This window comes from Eleutherodactylus coqui, chromosome 6 (assembly GCF_035609145.1).
Source record: "Eleutherodactylus coqui strain aEleCoq1 chromosome 6, aEleCoq1.hap1, whole genome shotgun sequence".
Taxonomy (NCBI): Eukaryota; Metazoa; Chordata; class Amphibia; order Anura; family Eleutherodactylidae; genus Eleutherodactylus; species Eleutherodactylus coqui.
Window position 1 is genome coordinate 229856117 of NC_089842.1, and position 23230 is coordinate 229879346.

A 23230-nucleotide genomic window follows, 5' to 3' on the forward strand; every position below is an offset into this window, starting at 1 on the left:
ATTGTATGGGAACTATATGACAGCATTATGTTGGATAATGCATGTTACTTGGATGCTCTATGCTGGTATTATATGGGCTGTATATGGCGGTATTATTTAGAAATTGAATGTTAGTATTATATGGGAACTATATGACAGCATTATGTTGGATAATGCATGTTACTTGGATGCTCTATGCTGGTATTATATGGGCTGTGTATGGCAGTATTATTTAGAAATTGAATGTTACTATTATATGGGAACTATATGGCAGCATTATGTTGGATAATGCATGTCACTTGGATGCCTTATGGTGGTATCATACGGGCTGTGTATGGCAGCTTTATTTTGGCACTATGTGGATGCTTTTTCTTGGTATGGTGGTGTAATGTGGGCTGAAGATATGCATGTCATGGTTACAAATGACAAGTAGGAGGGTCCTACTTAGCTTATTCCACAGGGTCCCATTTCTGCTCCCCTTGTGTCGGTGTAGTCAGGGTCTGTACACAAGAGGAGCATCATACTTCTGTTCGCACAGAGCAGCTCTGTCTGACAATAGCACTGCCCCATGTAGAGATGGAGGCATGAATGCCCACACAACACTGCGCAGACTGGCAGAGACGTGACAAGTGCCAGCAGTAAATAACGCTGTTCCTATTCTACTGGGAGTCTCCTCAGTGCTGGCTTTACATTAAAACCTAACAACATTGACAATATCACAGTTTATTTTGTGTATTTTATGAATCCTGGGTGTCTAGTTTCATGAATATAATGCCAGAACAGTCGTAAAAACTGACACATAAGCAGTACCGCAAAAACAAGGAAATGTAATGTGATCCTGGATAGTAATGCAGCCGAGTGCCGGCCACGATCATTGTAGCGGCTGACATTCACTTGGCATCCAATCCCCAGATTACTAGATTGCCCTTTTATATTTAACTCCTTAATGAGGGCTCAGCCAGACGGACGTTTTTTTTTTACCGCATGTTAGGTGCGTTTGCGATTCGCATCTATTAGAAGCAATGCTTTTCGATGAAAGCGGTCTCACCTATAAAAAAAGGGGCAGCGATTCACCAAACGCATCTAAACGCACGCACCTAAAATTTGCAAATAAAGTGCGGTCCAATCACTATCCCCTGCTGCGGCGCTAACAGCTGCAGCAGGGGATGCCTTGGATGAGAAACCCCTGGATGCTGTCACATCCAGGGGTTTAGCTTGTGGTCAATGGTTAGCTGTAGAAAAAGAAAAAAAGAGCCAATCAGAGGCAGCGCCTACTGGAGGCGGGAATTTTCAGGACAACTGCCCGGCCACGAGAAGACAGAAGAAGGTACGTCATGGAGCGGCGGGGTATGTATGAAGAGAGGTTGCGGGGCAACCTCTCTGCATGCAGTGCAGGCGTCAGCTGTTTGTTACAGCTGACACCCACGGGCTATTAACCATTTAAATGCCGCTGTCAATTCTGACAGTGGCATTTAAATCCCCCCCGAACGAGTTTCGGGGGTCCCGCACGGCATCCCCCGCAGTGAGGTCGGGGGAGCCGTGCAGGTGTCATGGCAGCCGGGGGCCTTCTGAAAGGCCCCAGGGCTGTCTTACCAGACTTCCTATCAAGCCATCCCCGTGGGGTGGCTTGATAGACTGCCTGTTAAATGGCAGTATGACGTAATGCTATAGCATTACGTCATACTGCAGGAGCGATCAAAGCATCGCTGGTTGTAGTTCCCCAGGGGGGCTTTAAAGTAAAGTAAAAAAAAATATCAATAAAGTTTTTTTAATTGTAAAAAAAAAAAAAGTTATAAAAGTTTAAATCACCCCCCTTTTGCCATATCTATTATTAAAAAATCTAGATCATAAAATAAAAATATGTATTTGGTATCGCCGCCTCCGTAAAAGTCCGATCTATTAAATTAGCGCATTATTTTTCCTGCACGGTAAACGTCGTCCGCAAAAAAAAATAAAGAATGCAAGAAATGCATTTTTTTAGTTACCTTGTCACCCAGAAAAAACGCAATAAAAAGCGATCAAAAAGTCGTATGTATTCCAAATTGGTACTATCAAAAACTACAGGACATCCCGCAAAAAATGAGCCCTCGCTCAACTACGTCGATGGAAAAATATAAAAGTTATCGCGCGCACAAAATGACCGCAGAAAATAATTGAAAAAAATTAAATGTCCTTAAAAAAAAATAGTACAGTAAAAAAAAAAATATACAAGTTTGGTATCGTACTAATCGTACAGACCCGTAGAATAAAGTTATTATTTCGCTTTTGTTGCCGTTTGTGCGCCGTAGAAACGATGCACTGAAATATGGAGAAATGTTTTGTTTTTTTTCATTTTACTCCACTTAGAATTTTTTTAAAGTTTTTCAGTACATTATATGGTACTTGAAATAGCACCATTAAAAACTACAACTTGTCCCGCAAAAAACAAGCCCTCATACAGCGACGTCGATGGAAAAATAAAGGAGTTACGATTTTTTTGAGGGGGGAGGAAAAAACGAAAATGGAAAAAGAAAAAGGGGCCGCGTCATTAAGGGGTTAAAGCCCTTCTCTGAAAATCCCTGCAGGGCTTGCCGTCATCCCCTTGCTTTCAATGAGGCGGCAGAAGCGCCGCCCCCATAGAAAGCAATGGGAGATCATCGCAATTCTCTGCCACAGCTGTGGCAGGGGAATCCTTCATCCCCGTGGGGAGTCCCCTTGTCACTGAACACTGAAGTGCTGTCACAGTGTTCAGTGATGAGGGGACTCCCTGCAGAGATGAAGGAATCCTCTGCCATAGCTGTCACAGCTGTGGCTGAGGATCATGATCTTCTCTGTATGTTCTCAATGGGGTGAAACAAGGTGAAACCCCTGGATGTGACAGCATCCAGGGGTTTTACATCCAAGGAATCCCCAGCTGCAGGAGATAGGGACCGCATTGGTTCTAATAGATGCGAATCGCAAACGCACCTAACATGCGTTTAAAAAACCGGTCGTCTGACTGAGCCCTTAAAACGTCTAAGTGAAATGAAATGGAAAAAAAGCTAAATTCTGCCAACTTTGGGTCAGTTTTGTTCTTACGGTGTACAAACTGCAGCAAAAATATCCTGATAACGTTATTCTATGGGTCAGTACGATTACTACCGTTCCAATTTTATATAATTTTTTTTTTTTGCTGTACTATTGAAAAATAAAGTATCCCTGGAAAAAAATAAAATAATTTTCTGCCGCCATCTTCAACTTTTTTTATCTTTCCATCAACATAGTTGTGTGAGGTCTCAGTTTTTGGGGGATGTCTTATAGTTTCTACTTGACTTTCAGAAGGCCCCCGGCTGCCATGGCAACCGTACAGCACCCCACAATCTCATCACAGTGCCGGAGTGTCGAACTACAATCAGGGCATTTAAATACCACTGTCAGAATGGATGGCGGCATTTAAAGAGTTAACAACCATGATCAGCGTGAGCACTGATCATGGCTGTTGCTGACAGGTGTCAGCTGTGAGAAACAGTCAGTACCCGCATTGTACCTGGAATTTCCATGACATAATGGTGCATCCTGCAGCATTAAGGGGTTAAATGATTACTGTTCTATTTAAATGTTTTGTCCCACTTGGTGGCCTCAGGATAGGTCATCAATAGCTGATCATTGGGATCCGCTGCTTACAATCCCCGCTGATCAGCTGATTAAAGTGACAGAAGTTTTGATACCATAGTATTGTATTGTACTGCGTTCTGACAGGCAGTCTATCAAGCCACACTATGGGCATGGCTTGATGCCTATGGGTGTGGCTTGATGTCGCTCCCTCTGTGACGTCATCGGCTTCTGCCATGTAATAGTAGATCTTCCATGGCCCATAACTGCTATGAATAGTGATAATACATTGCAGTACAGAAGTACTGCACTGTATTATCAGAATGATAAAAGCTCCACAGATTCAGGTCCCCTACAGGGACATAAAAAAATGTAAAAAAAAAAAAACACAAAAAATTTTTTTTGCACACCCATAACAACTCGTACAACAAACTGAACACACTTTTTTCTTGCATGGCAAACGGTATAATAGAAAAAAAATCAAGTTAAACAGACTCAAAATTGTGTTTTATTTGTTCATTTGGCCTCCCCCAAAAAACGCAATAAAAGTAATCAAATGAGTTGTATGTATCCCAAAATGGCACCAATAAAAACTGCAGCTTGTAATGCAAGAAACAAGCCCTAACAGAGTGCCGTCCGTGGGGCGGAGAGATGCAAAGAAAAAAAGGGTGTTTTTTGTGCAAAAGTGAAAAAACCTAAAAAATCTATAATTTTGGTATCATCGTAATCGGACCAAACCGCAGAAATAATTAATTTATCGTATCATTTATGCTGTATGATTAAGGGCTATTTCAGACGACCGTATATCGGCAGGGTATTCATGCCGGATGATATACGGCGTCTCTCTCTGCAGGGGGAGGAGGCTGGAAGAGCCAGTAGCAGTGCTCTGAGCTCCCGCCCCCCTCTCTGCCTCCTCTCTGCCCCTCTGCACTATTTGCAATGAAAGGAGGTGGGATGGGGCGGGGCTAAGGTCTGTGAATTAGCTCCACCCTGCCCCGCCTCCCCTCATTGCAAATAGTGCAGAGGGGCAGAGAGGGGGCGGGAGCTCAGAGCACTGCTCCGGGCTCTTTCAGCCTCCTCCCCCTGCAGAGAGGGACGCCGTGTGAATACCCGGCCGATATACGGTCGTCTGAAATAGCCCTAATGCTGTAAACAAATACAACGGCAGAATTGATGTTTTTTCTCCCCGCCCTTTAATAAAAGCCTTACAATACATAATATGGATCCAGAAATGGCGCCAATAAAAACTACAGTCCGCCACACACAAACCACGCCTCACACGGCAAGGAAAACTGAGGAAGTTATGGCTTTTGATGGAATTTGTCGCCTCCTTAGGGCCAATGTTCATGACAGCCACATTTTTGGGGGTTGACCATATTTGTATGCCAGCTAAACGAACAAAACGGTGCCCATGACCCGCTGCTGGTGCCATCATTTTGTCATTTCTAGGAAGCTAAAGGCTCTAGAATGGATTTTCCACCTTCTAGTAGAAGGACGGTGGGGCATCCAGCAGCTGGCCCCTTGCGAACTGTAAGGCTGTAGTCACACGGGGTGTAAGGCCTCATGTCCACTGGGTAAATGGAATTGCGGATTCCGCAGCGGATTTTGCCCATAGGGAATCATTGCCATCCGCGGTCCATTAAATTGATTTTTGCACCCGCGGATGGCATTTTAAAAGAATTGCGTTTTTCACGCGCGGGAGAAAAAACGCGGCATGCTGCATTCTGCCGCGGATCGGCCACATTGCTATCACATTGCATGCAAAAAAAAAATACCATTTAAAGCAAATCCGTGCGGAATCCGCGGCAGATTCTGCGCGGATTGTATTTTTTGAGTGGACATGAGGCCTAAATCCGGCAGAGATCTCAGGAAATACTGCAGCGGGACCAAACGGAAAAAATGCGAGATTTCCACGGCAGAAATGCAGCTTCAAAACTTGCCCCGGCTTTGAAGCGGCTTTGCTGCCTATATTGCGTAGCGTCCATCGCTTCCCATAGACAGGAGAGATGGCCGCAGCGGAGGCGGCAATAAAATTGACATGCTGTGGCTTTGAATGTCATGTCCGTTTCATCCCGGCTCGGCCGCAATGGTTTCTCCACAGCGTGTAGACGAGGTTTGTGCAAATCTCATTCGCTTTGCCGGAGGAATTTGCGTGCGGAACGTCTGCACGGGAAAGTTCCGCCCCGTGTGAGCCCAGACTAAGGATTAGCGCTTACGCCAACCTTACTGCTTCGCCTCCACAACTGTCCCCATGAGGAGAGGCCTGAGGAGAAGATGATGACCCCCCCCCAGCGGCTCTAATCCTCACAGAGGAGGACCTCTGTATACAAGATGTGTGGGGCGTTCCTGACTCCCTGCCTCCTAATTCAGCCTGCCCGGGTTGGCCATTGTGTCCTCCGGGACCCCCTGCTCATATGGCTTGTTGTGACAGAAAGGTCCCTGGAGTCCATCCTTGTGGTCTTAGATAAAAGCCAACATCTCATGGAAGGTCTATGAGACCAAAGACAAGAGGACCGGGCCAGAAAAGAGACAACTCAGAGCTAATTACATCTGTACTGAGGTTGCAGATGATCTCTGACCTCCGTCTTAACATCCCCCCGGACCACCATGATACAACGTGAGGCCTGGAGATTCTTCATGCTTCATCTTTAAAAGCAGCACAAAATATCAGATTTATGAATTTCTAAAAGCAAAACTGCCTGTGTTGCCCATAGCAACCAATCACAGCGCAGCTTTCATTTTAGATTCTCCTGTTATAATATGAAAGCTGCGCTCTGATTGGTTGCTTTCATTTATATCCTTCTGTGGTAAAATGAAAGTGGAGCTGTGATTGGTTGCCATAGGCAACAGGACGCTACATACAGGCCGGCGTCTGCATGCCGGTACGCAGATGCTGGGTGGAGAGGTCACAGACTGGTTACAGCAGCGGACCTGCAGACTGAGTGGTGTAACTGCCTGTCAGGTTGCTGCCCGGTCGGCTCACAGCTGGCAATCATTTTTTACCGGCCATTAATATGCCAAGAAAAAAAATCAACTGGCCGATTGGCAACTTGCCGCTGCTCCGAGGTCCTGCAGGCTCAGGTCACCTCATGACAGGGGCGCCCTGCCCACAGGCCATATAAGAGCCTATATATAAGGGCCTCTTCAGGTGACGCCTCGGCTTTGGTCGCTGACTGATTTCCGAGTATCTGGAGTCTTATTATTTGACTGAATATTTTTATTTAAAGTGATAGCGCCCCCTATAGAATGCTGCAGATCTAAGCTGTCACTGGTGGGATTATATCTGGCAGCCGCTCAGGGGAACTTGCATGAATTACTTCCCAGTGAGCACATCTGTGTAAACACGTGTAGCTCACCTCCGGGGATCCGTGTACACACGGGGCTGCCAGTCTAGACACATCCGGATTAACCCTTCCCTCCCCAGCTGTGCCCGCAGGCGGCATGTTATGTTTCATAAATAGCTTACAAAAATACAGCAATAACCAGTACTGCTAATTTACAGAAGTGTTGGCACTGCATCGCCCAGAGTGCAGATGTAGTGCGCCAGCTGGGTATAGACAATAATGTACCGGGTTATTACAGCTGAGACAGAAAGATGTACAACTTATACCAGCTGTACATATATAATTATATACAGGAGATACCCAGGTTATACCAGCATGCTCCATATCACTATATACAGGAGATGTATAACTTATACCAGCTGTACATATATAATTATATACAGGAGATGCCCAGGTTATACCAGCATGGTCCATATCACCATATAAAGGAGATGTATAACCTATACCAGCTGTACATATATAATTATATACAGGAGACACCCAGGTTATACCAGTGTGGTCCATATTACTAGATACAGAATGTATAACATATACCAGCTGTATGTATATTATCATATTCAGGAGATACCCAGGTTATACCAGCATGCTCCATATCCCCATTAACAGGAGATGTATAACTTATACCTGCTGTACATATATAATTATATACAGGAGACACCCAGGTTAAACCAGTGTGGTCCATATTACTAGATACAGAATGTATAACATATACCAGCTGTATGTATATTATTATATTCAGGAGATACCCAGGTTATACCAGCATGCTCCATATCCCCATTAACAGGAGATGTATAACCTATACCAGCTGTACATATATAATTATATACAGGAAACACACACGTTATACCAGCATGATCCATATCCCCATATAAAGGAGATGTATAACTTATACCATCTGTACATATATAATTATATACAGGAAACACACACGTTATACCAGCATGATCCATATCCCCATATAAAGGAGATGTATAACACATACCAGCTGTACATATATAATTATATACAGGAGATACCCAGGTTATACCAGCAGGGTCCATATCACTGTATGCATGGAGATGTAACTTATACCAGCTGTACATATATAATTATAATATACCCAGGTTATACCAGCATGCTCCATATCACTATATACAGGAGATGTATAACTTATACCAGCTGTACATGTATAATAATGTACAGGAGATACCCAGGTTATACCAGCATGCTCCATATCACTATATACAGGAGATGTATAACTTATACCAGCTATACATATATAATTATATATAGGAGATACCCAGGTTATACCCGCATGGTCTATAGCACTATATACAGAATGTATAACATATACCATCTGTACATATATTATTATATACAGGAGACACCCAGGTTATACCAGTGTGGTCCATATCACTATATACAGAATGTATAACATATACCAGCTGTACATATATTATTATATTCAGGAGATACCCAGGTTATACCAGCATGGTCCATATCACTATATACAGGGAGATGTATAACTTATACCAGCTGTACATATATAATTATATACAGGAGATACCCAGGTTATACCAGCATGGTCCATATCACTATATACAGGAGATGTATAACTTATACCAGCTGTACATATATAATTATATACAGGAGATACCCAGGTTATACCAGCATGGTCCATATCACTATATACAGGAGATTTATAACTTATACCAGCTGTACATATATAATTATATATAGGAGATACCCAGGTTATACCCGCATGGTCTATAGCACTATATACAGAATGTATAACATATACCATCTGTACATATATTATTATATACAGGAGACACCCAGGTTATACCAGTGTGGTCCATATCACTATATACAGAATGTATAACATATACCAGCTGTACATATATTATTATATTCAGAAGATACCCAGGTTCTACCAGCATGCTCCATATCACTATATACATGAGATGTATAACTTATACCAGCTCTACATGTATAATTATGTACAGGAGATACCCAGGTTATACCAGCATGCTCCATATCATTATATACAGGAGACGTATAACTTATACCAGCTGTACATATATAATTATATACAGGAGATACCCAGGTTATACCAGCATGCTCCATATCACTATATACAGGAGATGTATAACTTATACCAGCTGTACATATATTATTATATTCAGGAGATACCCAGGTTATACCCGCATGGTCCATATCACTATATACAGGAGATGTATAACTTATACCAGCTGTACATATATTATTATATTCAGGAGATACCCAGGTTATACCAGCATGCTCCATATCACTATATATAGGAGATGTATAACACATACCAGCTATACATATATAATTATATACAGGAGACACCCAGGTTGTACCAGCATGATTCATATCACTATATACAGGAGATGTATAACTTATACCAGCTGAATGTATATATATATAATGAAAGAGATACCTAGGTTATACCAGCGGAGGGAATAGGAGGTAGAGGCTGATCATAATGCATGGGGGGGATTACAGTAGCAGGAGGAGGGTGGATATAATGGAATAAGTGGTTTTGTACAGGGCAGGATCGCAGTCTCATTCACAGGGGTTGTGGTTTGGCGCTCCTGGAAAGAGGATGTGGTAGATTTATGGCTGGTAAAAGCTTTGGTGGTTTTATTATTGCTGACTGCAAAGATAAAAAAGGGATCAAACAGCGCCCCCTCCCCCTTCATATTCATCATTTGCATACATTCCTACACCTTATAAAAACTTGACTTTTAATACATAGTAGATATGTAGCGTGTTTCCATCTCCATGTATTCCATGTTATCAGCCATTTTTAAAAAAAGCCTCCCTGCTCACATTGGACAGGAAGTCTGCTGTTCTAATAGACTCAGTTTGTAATGTTTTTTACAATTTTCTTCCTTCGCAGCCCCTCCCACTTTCACTGAGACTCCTCCCATATATGTAGAGGTTCGTGTTGGAGACACTTTGACTCTCACTTGCGTGGCCAACGGGAACCCACATCCGGTCGTGTCCTGGAAGCAGAATAATGTCAACATAGCAAGTGGAGACAAGATCCAGGCAAGTCACAAGATTCACAAGGCCCTTTTAAGCAGGGGTGGGGCCGGGGGCCAGAGCTCCTCCCCTGCTTAACTATAACCACATGTGGTTTTATGTGTCTTATGGCTCTCACATGGGCGTATGTGTCCTGCGGATTACTGGCGTAAAATGCGCAGTACCCAGCAAATACATATGTACATATGTGTATTTGCTGTGTATATTAAATCCTCATTGTTGTTTTCAATGGCTATATATTGACATGCGCAATTTTCCTCTCGCGGCATGCGCTATTTTTCAACAAATGCGCAGAAATCTCATAGATTATTTGATTTTTACATTTTCCTATTGTAAAACATAGAATTTTCATACATGTGAAATTTGCATGTTTAGCGATGCAATGCGATTTTCTTGAAAATCGCACTAATAGTGAAAATTCACAATTTTTGGAAGTGCCATATCCGCTCCAATTTCTGAGACGGATATCGCCCACGCCCGCGTGAATCTAGTTTACATGATAGACGGCATTTAGCGGCACGTTATAGGGCAGCGCGTCCTGTAGGATGGCAGCGACTTGAGTGCGGCATGACGACGACGGCTGAAAAAAAAACAAACTGAAATTTCCTGAACTAAAATTGCGCAATTTAAAATCTGGCGCCCCATGGCAGCGGTTTTATTGTCAGCTGCGTATGAGATTTTTGGTGGCGGGTCATCATGTGCGGCGGATATCCACAAACATTCTGGGGAACATGGCGGCCGTAGCGGCTTCCAGTAACGTGAACGGCGGTTGCGTCGCTATACGTACGCGGCGCACACTCGCGCACAATCAGCCGCTCGTCTTCTGCGGTGAAGGATTTGTGTTGTGGACAGTAAACACTAATCCGCCATTGTCTCGTGGAAGTCAGCTGTGTCGTGGCGCTGTCTCCCTGTTTACTCAGCGCTCGCATTGTCTTGTGCTTCATAACAATAGGCGACTGGAGCTCATTATACCGGCGCGGAGCTGGAAGCGGCTGTCCATGTGACACTGGTGCCGCCTAGTGGCTGCTCCCTGTAACGGCGCTCTCCTTATAGTGCACCGTCAGCATGTAACGCTCTACTATTGGGGCACCTATACAGCATGGGGGGTGTAATCCGTGGCGGACAGTATGCCGCTTCCCCTCCCCCGTCTTCCTGTCCTGACTTCTCTATTCTCTCCCACAGGTTAATAATGGGTCATTACGAATAATGGGGGTGCAGCGGTCCCACGCCGGCGCCTACACGTGTCACGCCGCTAGTGACGAGGGGGAGGTGACGCACACCAGCCGTGTCCTGGTCCAAGGTATGCGGTGGTCACACATGATGGGGGTAACGACTAACATTGTATGGTCGTCATCTCTGTATTTTCTGCCGGCAGGTCCGCCCATCATAGTCGTTCCCCCAGAAAATATCACCGTGAACGTGTCACAAGACGCCTTCCTGACCTGCCAGGCCGAGGCGTACCCCACCAACCTCACCTACAGCTGGTTCCACGGCAACAGCAACGTGTATCTCCTCAGGTGAGGGGGCCATGTATCTAATCCTATCCTGTGTGATACCGTCTGCTGGGCTGTGTATCTAATCCTATCATGTGTGATACTGTCTGCTGAGCTGTGTATCTAATCCTATCCTGTGTGATACCGTCTGCTGGGCTGTGTATCTAATCCTATCCTGTGTGATACTGTCTGCTGAGCCGTGTATCTAATCCTATCCTGTGTAATACTGTCTGCTGAGCTGTGTATCTAATCCTATCCTGTGTGATACTGTCTGCTGAGCTGTGTATCTAATGCTATTCTGTGTGATACTATCTGCTGAGCTGCGTATCTAATCCTATCATGTGTGATACTGTCTGCTGAGCCATGTATCTAATCCTATCCTGTGTGATACTGTCTGCTGAGCCATGTATCTAATCCTATCCTGTGTGATACTGTCTGCTGACCCATGTATCTAATCCTATCCTGTGTGATACCGTCTGCTGAGCTGTGTATCTAATGCTATTCTGTGTGATACTATCTGCTGAGCTGTGTATCTAATCCTATCATGTGTGATACTGTCTGCTGAGCTGTGTATCTAATCCTATCCTGTGTGATACTGTCTGCTGAGCTGTGTATCTAATCCTATCATGTGTGATACTGTCTGCTGAGCCATGTATCTAATCCTATCATGTGTGATACTGTCTGCTGAGCCATGTATCTAATCCTGTCCTGTGTGATACTGCCTGCTGAGCCATGTATCTAATCCTATCCTGTGTGATACTGTCTGCTGAGCTGTGTATCTAATCCTATCCTGTGTGATACCGTCTGCTGAGCTGTGTATCTAATCCTATCATGTGTGATACTGTCTGCTGAGCCATGTATCTAATCCTATCCTGTGTGATACTGTCTGCTGAGCCATGTATCTAATCCTATCCTGTGTGATACTATCTGCTGACCCATGTATCTAATCCTATCCTGTGTGATACCGTCTGCTGAGCTGTGTATCTAATGCTATTCTGTGTGATACTATCTGCTGAGCTGTGTATCTAATCCTATCATGTGTGATACTGTCTGCTGAGCCATGTATCTAATCCTATCATGTGTGATACTGTCTGCTGAGCCATGTATCTAATCCTATCCTGTGTGATACTGCCTGCTGAGCTGTGTATCTAATTCTATACTGTGTGATACTGTCTGCTGTGCCGTGTATTTAATCCTGTCCTGTGTGATACTGTCTGCTGAGCTGTGTATCTAATCCTATCCTGTGTGATACCAACTGCTGAGCTGTGTATCTAATCCTATCCTGTGTGTTACTGTCTGCTGAGTATTGTATCTAATCCTATCCTGTGTGATACCGTCTGCTGGGCTGTGTATCTAATCCTATCCTTGTGATACTGTCTGCTGAGCTGTGTATCTAATCCTGTCCTGTGTGATACTGCCTGCTGCGCCATGTATCTAATCCTATCCTGTGTGATACCGTCTGCTGGGCTGTGTATCTAATCCTATCATGTGTGATACTGTCTGCTGAGCCGTGTATTTAATCCTATCCTGTGTGATACTGTCTGCTGACCTGTGTATCTAATCCTATACTGTGTGATACTGTCTGCTGAGCTGTGTATCTAATCCTATCCAGTGTGTTACTGTCTGCTGAGTATTGTATCTAATCCTATCCTGTGTGATACTGTCTGCTGCGCTGTGTATCTAATCCTATCCTGTGTGATACTGTCTGCTGAGCTGTGTATCTTATCCTATCCTGTGTGATACCGTCTGCTGGGCTGTGTATCTAATCCTATCATGTGTGATACTGTCTGCTGAGCTGTGTATCTAATCCTATCCTGTGTGATACTGTCTGCTGAGCCGTGTATCTAATCCTATCCTGTGTGATACTGTCTGCTGAGCCGTGTATCTAATCCTGTCCTGTGTGATACTGTCTGCTGAGCCATGTATCTAATCCTATCCTGTGTGATACTGTCTGCTGAGCTGTGTATCTAATCCTATTCTGTGTGATACTGTCTGCTGAGCTGTGTATCTAATCCTATCCTGTGTGATACTGTCTGCTGAGCAGTGTATCTAATTCTATCATGTGTGATACTGTCTGCTGAGCTGTGTATCTAATCCTATCCTGTGTGATACTGTGTGCTGAGCTGCCGTATCTAATCCAATCATGTGTGATGCTGTCTGCTGAGCTGTGTATCTAATCCTATTTTGTGTGATACTGTCTGCTGAGCCATGTATCTAATCCTATCCTGTGTGATACTGTCTGCTGAGCTGTGTATCTAATCCTACCTTGTGTGATACTGTCTGCTGTGCTGTGTATCTAATCCTACCTTGTGTGATACTGTCTGCTGAGCTGTGTATCTAATCCTACCTTGTGTGATACTGTCTGCTGAGCTGTGTATCTAATTCTATACTGTGTGATACTGTCTGCTGAGCTGTGTATCTAATCCTATCCTGTGTGATACTGTCTGCTGAGCTGTGTATCTAATCCTACCTTGTGTGATACTGTTTGCTGAGCTGTGTATCTAATTCTATACTGTGTGATACTGTCTGCTGAGCTGTGTATCTAATTCTATACTGTGTGATACTGTCTGCTGAGCCGTGTATCTAATCCTATCCTGTGTGATACTGTCTGCTGAGCTGTATATCTAATCCTATCCTGTGTGATACCAACTGCTGAGCTGTGTATCTAATCCTATCCTGTGTGGTACTGTCTGCTGGGCCGTGTATCTAATCCTATCCTGTGTGATACTGTGTGCTGAGCCATGTATCTAATCCTATCCTGTGTGATACTGTCTGCTGAGCCGTGTATCTAATTCTATACTGTGTGATACTGTCTGCTGAGCCGTGTATCTAATCCTATCCTGTGTGATACTGTCTGCTGAGCTGTATATCTAATCCTATCCTGTGTGATACCAACTGCTGAGCTGTGTATCTAATCCTATCCTGTGTGGTACTGTCTGCTGGGCCGTGTATCTAATCCTATCCTGTGTGATACTGTCTGCTGAGCTGTGTATCTAATCCTATCCTGTGTGATACTGTCTGCTGAGCTTTTTATCTAATTCTATACTGTGTGATGCTGTCTGCTGAGCCATGTATCTAATCCTATCCTGTGTGATACTGTCTGCTGAGCCATGTATCTAATCCTATCCTGTGTGATACTCTCTGCTGAGCTGTGTATCTAATCCTATCCTGTGTGATACTGTCTGCTGAGCTGTGTATCTAATCCTACCTTGTGTGATACTGTCTGCTGAGCCATGTATCTAATCCTATCCTGTGTGTTACTGTCTTCTGAGCTGTGTATCTAATCCTGTCCTGTGTGATACTGTCTGCTGAGCTGTGTATCTAATCCTATCCTGTGTGATACTGTCTGCTGAGCTGTGTATCTAATCCTATCCTGTGTGATACTGTCTGCTGAGCTGTGTATCTAATCCTATCCTGTGTGTTACTGTCTTCTGAGCTGTGTATCTAATCCTGTCCTGTGTGATACTGTCTGCTGAGCTGTGTATCTAATCCTATCCTGTGTGATACTGTCTGCTGCGCTGTGTATCTAATCCTATCCTGTGTGATACCGTCTGCTGAGCTGTGTATCTAATCCTATCCTGTGTGATACTGTCTGCTGAGCTGTGTATCTAATCCTATCCTGTGTGATACTGTCTGCTGCGCGGTGTATCTAATCCTATCCTGTATGATACTGTGTGCTGAGCTGTGTATCTAATCCTGTCCTGTGTAATACTGTCTGCTGAGCTGTGTATCTAATCCTATCCTGTATGATACTGTCTGCTGAGCTGTGTATCCAATCCTATCCTGTATGATACTGTCTGCTGTGCTGTGTATCTAATCCTATCCTATATGATACTGTCTGCTGAGCTGTGTATCTAATCCTGTCCTGTGTGTTACTGTCTGCTGAGCTGTGTATCTAATCCTATCCTGTGTGATACCGACTGTTGAGCTGTGTATCTAATCCTGTCCTGTATGATACTGTCTGCTGAGCTGTGTATCTAATCCTATCCTGTATGATACTGTCTGCTGAGCTGTGTATCTAATCCTGTCCTGTATGATACTGTCTGCTGAGCTCTGTATCTAATCCTGTCCTGTATGATACTGTGTGCTGAGCTGTGTATCTAATCCTGTCCTGTGTGATACTGTCTGCTGAGCTGTGTATCTAATCCTGTCCTGTATGATACCATCTGCTGAGCTGTGTATCTAATCCGGTCCTGTATGATACCATCTGCTGAGCTGTGTATCTAATCCTGTCCTGTGTGATACTGTGTGCTGAGCCGTGTATCTCATCCTGTCCTGTGTGATACTGTGTGCTGAGCCGTGTATCTAATCCTATCCTGTGTGATCCTGTCTGCTGAGCTGTGTATCTAATCCTATCCTGTGTGATACTGTCTGCTGAGCTGTGTATCTAATCCTATCCTGTGTGATACTGTCTGCTGAGCTGTGTATCTAATCCTGTCCTGTGTGTTACTGCCTGCTGAGCTGTGTATCTAATTCTATTATGTGTGATACTGTCTGCTGAGCTGTGTATCTAATCCTATCCTATGTGATACTGTCTGCTGAGCTGTGTATCTAATCCTACCCTTTGTGATACTGTCTGCTGAGCTGTGTATCTAATCCTATCCTGTATGATACTGTGTGCTGAACTGTGTATCTAATCCTATCCTGTATGATACTGTGTGCTGAGCCGTGTATCTAATCCTATCCTGTGTGATACTGTCTGCTGAGCTGTGTATCTAATCCTATCCTGTGTGATACTGTCTGCTGAGCCATGTATCTAATCCTATCCTGTGTGATACTGTCTGCTGAACTGTGTATCTAATCCTATACTGTGTGATACTGTCTGCTGCACTGTGTATCTAATCCTATCCTGTGTGATACTGTGCTGAGCTGTGTATCTAATCCTATCCTGTGTGATACTGTCTGCTGAGCTGTGTATCTCATCCTATCCTGTGTGATACTGCCTGCTGAGCTGTGTATCTAATCCTATCCTGTGTGATACTGTCTGCTGAGCTGTGTATCTAATCCTATCCTGTGTGATACTGTCTACTGAGCTGTGTATCTAATCCTGTCCTGTGTGTTACTGTCTGCTGAGCTGTGTATCTAATCCTATCCTGTGTGATACCGACTGCTGATCTGTGTATCTAATCCTGTCCTTTGTGATACTGTCTGCTGAGCTGTGTATCTAATCCTATCCTGTGTGATACTGTCTGCTGAGCTGTGTATCTAATCCTATCCTGTGTGATACTGTCTGCTGATCTGTGTATCTAATCCTGTCCTGTGTGATACTGTCTGCTGAGCTTTGTATCTAATCCTATCCTGTGTGATACTGTCTGCTGAGCTGTGTATCTGATCCTATCATGTGTTACACTGTCTGCTGAGCTGTGTATCTAATCCTATCCTCTGTGATACTGTCTGCTGAGCTGTGTATCTAATCCTATCCTTTGTGATACTGTCTGCTGCGCTGTGTATCTAATCCTATCCTGTATGATACTGTGTTCTGAGCTGTGTATCTAATCCTATCCCGTGTGATACTGTCTGCTGAGCTGTGTATCTAATCCTGTCCTGTGTGATACTGTCTGCTGAGCTGTATATCTAATCCTATCCTGAGTGATACTGTCTGCTGCGCGGTGTATCTAATCCTATCCTGTATGATACTGTGTGCTGAGCTGTGTATCTAATCCTATCCTGTGTGATACTGTCTGCTGAGCTGTGTATCTAATCCTGTCCTGTGTGATACTGTCTGCTGAGCTGTGTATCTAATCCTATCATGTGTGATACTGTCTGCTGAGCTGTGTATCCAATCCTATCCTGTATGATACTGTCTGCTGTGCTGTGTATCTAATCCTATCCTGTATGATACTGTCTGCTGAGCTGTGTATCTAATCCTATCCTGTGTGTTACTGTCTGCTGAGTCGTGTATCTAATCCTGTCCTGTATGATACTGTGTGCTGAGCTGTGTATCTAATCCTGTCCTGTATGATACTGTCTGCTGAGCTGTGTATCTAATCCTGTCCTGTATGATACTGTCTGCTGAGCTCTGTATCTAATCCTATCCTGTGTGATACTGTGTGCTGAGCTGTGTATCTAATCCTGTCCTGTGTGATACTGTCTGCTGAGATGTGTATCTAATCCTACCCTTTGTGATACTGTCTGCTGAGTTGTGTATCTAATCCTATCCTGTGTGATACTGTGTGCTGAGCCGTGTATCTAATCCTATCCCGTGTGATACTGTCTGCTGAGCCGTGTATCTAATCCTATCCTGTGTGATACTGTCTGCTGAGCTGTGTATCTAATCCTATCCTGTGTGATACTGTCTGCTGAGCCATGTATCTAATCCTATCCTGTGTGATACTGTCCGCTGAGCTATGTATCTAATCCTATCCTGTGTGATACTGTCTGCTGAGCTGTGTATCTAATCCTATACTGTGTGATACTGTCTGCTGCGCTGTCTATCTAATCCTATCCTGTGTGATACTGTGCTGAGCTGTGTATCTAATCCTATCCTGTGTGATACTGTCTGCTGAGCTGTGTATCTCATCCTATCCTGTGTGATACTGCCTGCTGAGCTGTGTATCTAATCCTATCCTGTGTGATACTGTCTGCTGAGCTGTGTATCTAATCCTATCCTGTGTGATACTGTCTGCTGAGCTGTGTATCTAATCCTGTCCTGTGTGTTACTGTCTGCTGAGCTGTGTATCTAATCCTATCCTGTGTGATACCGACTGCTGATCTGTGTATCTAATCCTGTCCTTTGTGATACTGTCTGCTGAGCTGTGTATCTAATCCTATCCTGTGTGATACTGTCTGCTGAGCTGTGTATCTAATCCTATCCTGTGTGATACCGTCTGCTGCGCTGTGTATCTAATCCTATCCTGTGTGATCCTGTCTGCTGAGCTGTGTATCTAATCCTATCCTGTGTGATACTGTCTGCTGAGCTGTGTATCTAATCCTATCCTGTGTGATACTGTCTGCTGCGCGGTGTATCTAATCCTATCCTGTATGATACTGTGTGCTGAGCTGTGTATCTAATCCTGTCCTTTGTAATACTGTCTGCTGAGCTGTGTATCTAATCCTATCCTGTATGATACTGTCTGCTGAGCTGTGTATCCAATCCTATCCTGTATGATACTGTCTGCTGTGCTGTGTATCTAATCCTATCCTGTATGATACTGTCTGCTAAGCTGTGTATCTAATCCTGTCCTGTGTGTTACTGTCTGCTGAGCCGTGTATCTAATCCTGTCCTGTATGATACTGTCTGCTGAGCTGTGTATCTAATCCTGTCCTGTATGATACTGTCTGCTGAGCTGTGTATCTAATCCTGTCCTGTATGATACTGTCTGCTGAGCTCTGTATCTAATCCTGTCCTGTATGATACTGTGTGCTGAGCTGTGTATCTAATCCTGTCCTGTGTGATACTGTCTGCTGAGCTGTGTATCTAATCCTGTCCTGTATGATACCATCTGCTGAGCTGTGTATCTAATCCTGTCCTGTATGATACCATCTGCTGAGCTGTGTATCTAATCCTGTCCTGTGTGATACTGTGTGCTGAGCCGTGTATCTCATCCTGTCCTGTGTGATACTGTGTGCTGAGCCGTGTATCTAATCCTATCCTGTGTGATCCTGTCTGCTGAGCTGTGTATCTAATCCTATCCTGTGTGATACTGTCTGCTGAGCTGTGTATCTAATCCTATCCTGTGTGATACTGTCTGCTGAGCTGTGCATCTAATCCTGTCCTGTGTGTTACTGCCTGCTGAGCTGTGTATCTAATTCTATTATGTGTGATACTGTCTGCTGAGCTGTGTATCTAATCCTATCCTATGTGATACTGTCTGCTGAGCTGTGTATCTAATCCTACCCTTTGTGATACTGTCTGCTGAGCTGTGTATCTAATCCTATCCTGTATGATACTGTGTGCTGAGCTGTGTATCTAATCCTATCCTGTATGATACTGTGTGCTGAGCCGTGTATCTAATCCTATCCTGTGTGATACTGTCTGCTGAGCTGTGTATCTAATCCTATCCTGTGTGATACTGTCTGCTGAGCCATGTATCTAATCCTATCCTGTGTGATACTGTCTGCTGAACTGTGTATCTAATCCTATACTGTGTGATACTGTCTGCTGCACTGTGTATCTAATCCTATCCTGTGTGATACTGTGCTGAGCTGTGTATCTAATCCTATCCTGTGTGATACTGTCTGCTGAGCTGTGTATCTCATCCTATCCTGTGTGATACTGCCTGCTGAGCTGTGTATCTAATCCTATCCTGTGTGATACTGTCTGCTCAGCTGTGTATCTAATCCTATCCTGTGTGATACTGTCTACTGAGCTGTGTATCTAATCCTGTCCTGTGTGTTACTGTCTGCTGAGCTGTGTATCTAATCCTATCCTGTGTGATACCGACTGCTGATCTGTGTATCTAATCCTGTCCTTTGTGATACTGTCTGCTGAGCTGTGTATCTAATCCTATCCTGTGTGATACTGTCTGCTGAGCTGTGTATCTAATCCTATCCTGTGTGATACTGTCTGCTGATCTGTGTATCTAATCCTGTCCTGTGTGATACTGTCTGCTGAGCTTTGTATCTAATCCTATCCTGTGTGATACTGTCTGCTGAGCTGTGTATCTGATCCTATCATGTGTTACACTGTCTGCTGAGCTGTGTATCTAATCCTATCCTCTGTGATACTGTCTGCTGAGCTGTGTATCTAATCCTATCCTTTGTGATACTGTCTGCTGCGCTGTGTATCTAATCCTATCCTGTATGATACTGTGTTCTGAGCTGTGTATCTAATCCTATCCCGTGTGATACTGTCTGCTGAGCTGTGTATCTAATCCTGTCCTGTGTGATACTGTCTGCTGAGCTGTATATCTAATCCTATCCTGTGTGATACTGTCTGCTGCGCGGTGTATCTAATCCTATCCTGTATGATACTGTGTGCTGAGCTGTGTATCTAATCCTATCCTGTGTGATACTGTCTGCTGAGCTGTGTATCTAATCCTGTCCTGTGTGATACTGTCTGCTGAGCTGTGTATCTAATCCTATCATGTGTGATACTGTCTGCTGAGCTGTGTATCCAATCCTATCCTGTATGATACTGTCTGCTGTGCTGTGTATCTAATCCTATCCTGTATGATACTGTCTGCTGAGCTGTGTATCTAATCCTATCCTGTGTGTTACTGTCTGCTGAGTCGTGTATCTAATCCTGTCCTGTATGATACTGTGTGCTGAGCTGTGTATCTAATCCTGTCCTGTATGATACTGTCTGCTGAGCTGTGTATCTAATCCTGTCCTGTATGATACTGTCTGCTGAGCTCTGTATCTAATCCTGTCCTGTATGATACTGTGTGCTGAGCTGTGTATCTAATCCTGTCCTGTGTGATACTGTCTGCTGAGATGTGTATCTAATCCTACCCTTTGTGATACTGTCTGCTGAGTTGTGTATCTAATCCTATCCTGTATGATACTGTGTGCTGAGCTGTGTATCTATTCCTATCCTGTATGATACTGTGTGCTGAGCCGTGTATCTAATCCTATCCCGTGTGATACTGTCTGCTGAGCCGTGTATCTAATCCTATCCTGTGTGATACTGTCTGCTGAGCTGTGTATCTAATCCTATCCTGTGTGATACTGCCTGCTGAGCCATGTATCTAATCCTATCCTGTGTGATACTGTCCGCTGAGCTATGTATCTAATCCTATCCTGTGTGATACTGTCTGCTGAGCTGTGTATCTAATCCTATACTGTGTGATACTGTCTGCTGCGCTGTCTATCTAATCCTATCCTGTGTGATACTGTGCTGAGCTGTGTATCTAATCCTATCCTGTGTGATACTGTCTGCTGAGCTGTGTATCTCATCCTATCCTGTGTGATACTGCCTGCTGAGCTGTGTATCTAATCCTATCCTGTGTGATACTGTCTGCTGAGCTGTGTATCTAATCCTATCCTGTGTGATACTGTCTGCTGAGCTGTGTATCTAATCCTGTCCTGTGTGTTACTGTCTGCTGAGCTGTGTATCTAATCCTATCCTGTGTGATACCGACTGCTGATCTGTGTATCTAATCCTGTCCTTTGTGATACTGTCTGCTGAGCTGTGTATCTAATCCTATCCTGTGTGATACTGTCTGCTGAGCTGTGTATCTAATCCTATCCTGTGTGATACCGTCTGCTGCGCTGTGTATCTAATCCTATCCTGTGTGATCCTGTCTGCTGAGCTGTGTATCTAATCCTATCCTGTGTGATACTGTCTGCTGAGCTGTGTATCTAATCCTATCCTGTGTGATACTGTCTGCTGCGCGGTGTATCTAATCCTATCCTGTATGATACTGTGTGCTGAGCTGTGTATCTAATCCTGTCCTTTGTAATACTGTCTGCTGAGCTGTGTATCTAATCCTATCCTGTATGATACTGTCTGCTGAGCTGTGTATCCAATCCTATCCTGTATGATACTGTCTGCTGTGCTGTGTATCTAATCCTATCCTGTATGATACTGTCTGCTAAGCTGTGTATCTAATCCTGTCCTGTGTGTTACTGTCTGCTGAGCCGTGTATCTAATCCTGTCCTGTATGATACTGTCTGCTGAGCTGTGTATCTAATCCTGTCCTGTATGATACTGTCTGCTGAGCTGTGTATCTAATCCTGTCCTGTATGATACTGTCTGCTGAGCTCTGTATCTAATCCTGTCCTGTATGATACTGTGTGCTGAGCTGTGTATCTAATCCTGTCCTGTGTGATACTGTCTGCTGAGCTGTGTATCTAATCCTGTCCTGTATGATACCATCTGCTGAGCTGTGTATCTAATCCTGTCCTGTATGATACCATCTGCTGAGCTGTGTATCTAATCCTGTCCTGTGTGATACTGTGTGCTGAGCCGTGTATCTCATCCTGTCCTGTGTGATACTGTGTGCTGAGCCGTGTATCTAATCCTATCCTGTGTGATCCTGTCTGCTGAGCTGTGTATCTAATCCTATCCTGTGTGATACTGTCTGCTGAGCTGTGTATCTAATCCTATCCTGTGTGATACTGTCTGCTGAGCTGCGTATCTAATCCTGTCCTGTGTGTTACTGCCTGCTGAGCTGTGTATCTAATTCTATTATGTGTGATACTGTCTGCTGAGCTGTGTATCTAATCCTATCCTATGTGATACTGTCTGCTGAGCTGTGTATCTAATCCTACCCTTTGTGATACTGTCTGCTGAGCTGTGTATCTAATCCTATCCTGTATGATACTGTGTGCTGAGCTGTGTATCTAATCCTATCCTGTATGATACTGTGTGCTGAGCCGTGTATCTAATCCTATCCTGTGTGATACTGTCTGCTGAGCTGTGTATCTAATCCTATCCTGTGTGATACTGTCTGCTGAGCCATGTATCTAATCCTATCCTGTGTGATACTGTCTGCTGAGCTGTGTATCTAATCCTATACTGTGTGATACTGTCTGCTGCACTGTGTATCTAATCCTATCCTGTGTGATACTGTGCTGAGCTGTGTATCTAATCCTATCCTGTGTGATACTGTCTGCTGAGCTGTGTATCTCATCCTATCCTGTGTGATACTGCCTGCTGAGCTGTGTATCTAATCCTATCCTGTGTGATACTGTCTGCTCAGCTGTGTATCTAATCCTATCCTGTGTGATACTGTCTGCTGAGTCGTGTATCTAATCCTGTCCTGTATGATACTGTGTGCTGAGCTGTGTATCTAATCCTGTCCTGTATGATACTGTCTGCTGAGCTGTGTATCTAATCCTGTCCTGTATGATACTGTCTGCTGAGCTCTGTATCTAATCCTGTCCTGTATGATACTGTGTGCTGAGCTG

The 23230-nt window shown here is 44.0% G+C and overlaps 1 protein-coding gene across 4 annotated transcripts in view; it reads left to right on the plus strand.

Annotated features, from left to right (window-relative positions):
* The window catches only part of IGSF9 (immunoglobulin superfamily member 9), a 114504-nt gene that overhangs the window by 48298 nt on the left and 42976 nt on the right, over positions 1–23230 (plus strand). For all 4 annotated transcript variants that reach the window (XM_066609073.1, XM_066609075.1, XM_066609074.1 and 1 more), the window contains exons 5-7: positions 9799–9950; positions 11127–11244; positions 11320–11461. In XM_066609073.1, the coding sequence (XP_066465170.1) occupies positions 9799–9950; positions 11127–11244; positions 11320–11461 (412 nt within the window). The remainder of the gene's footprint in view (positions 1–9798; positions 9951–11126; positions 11245–11319; positions 11462–23230) is intronic.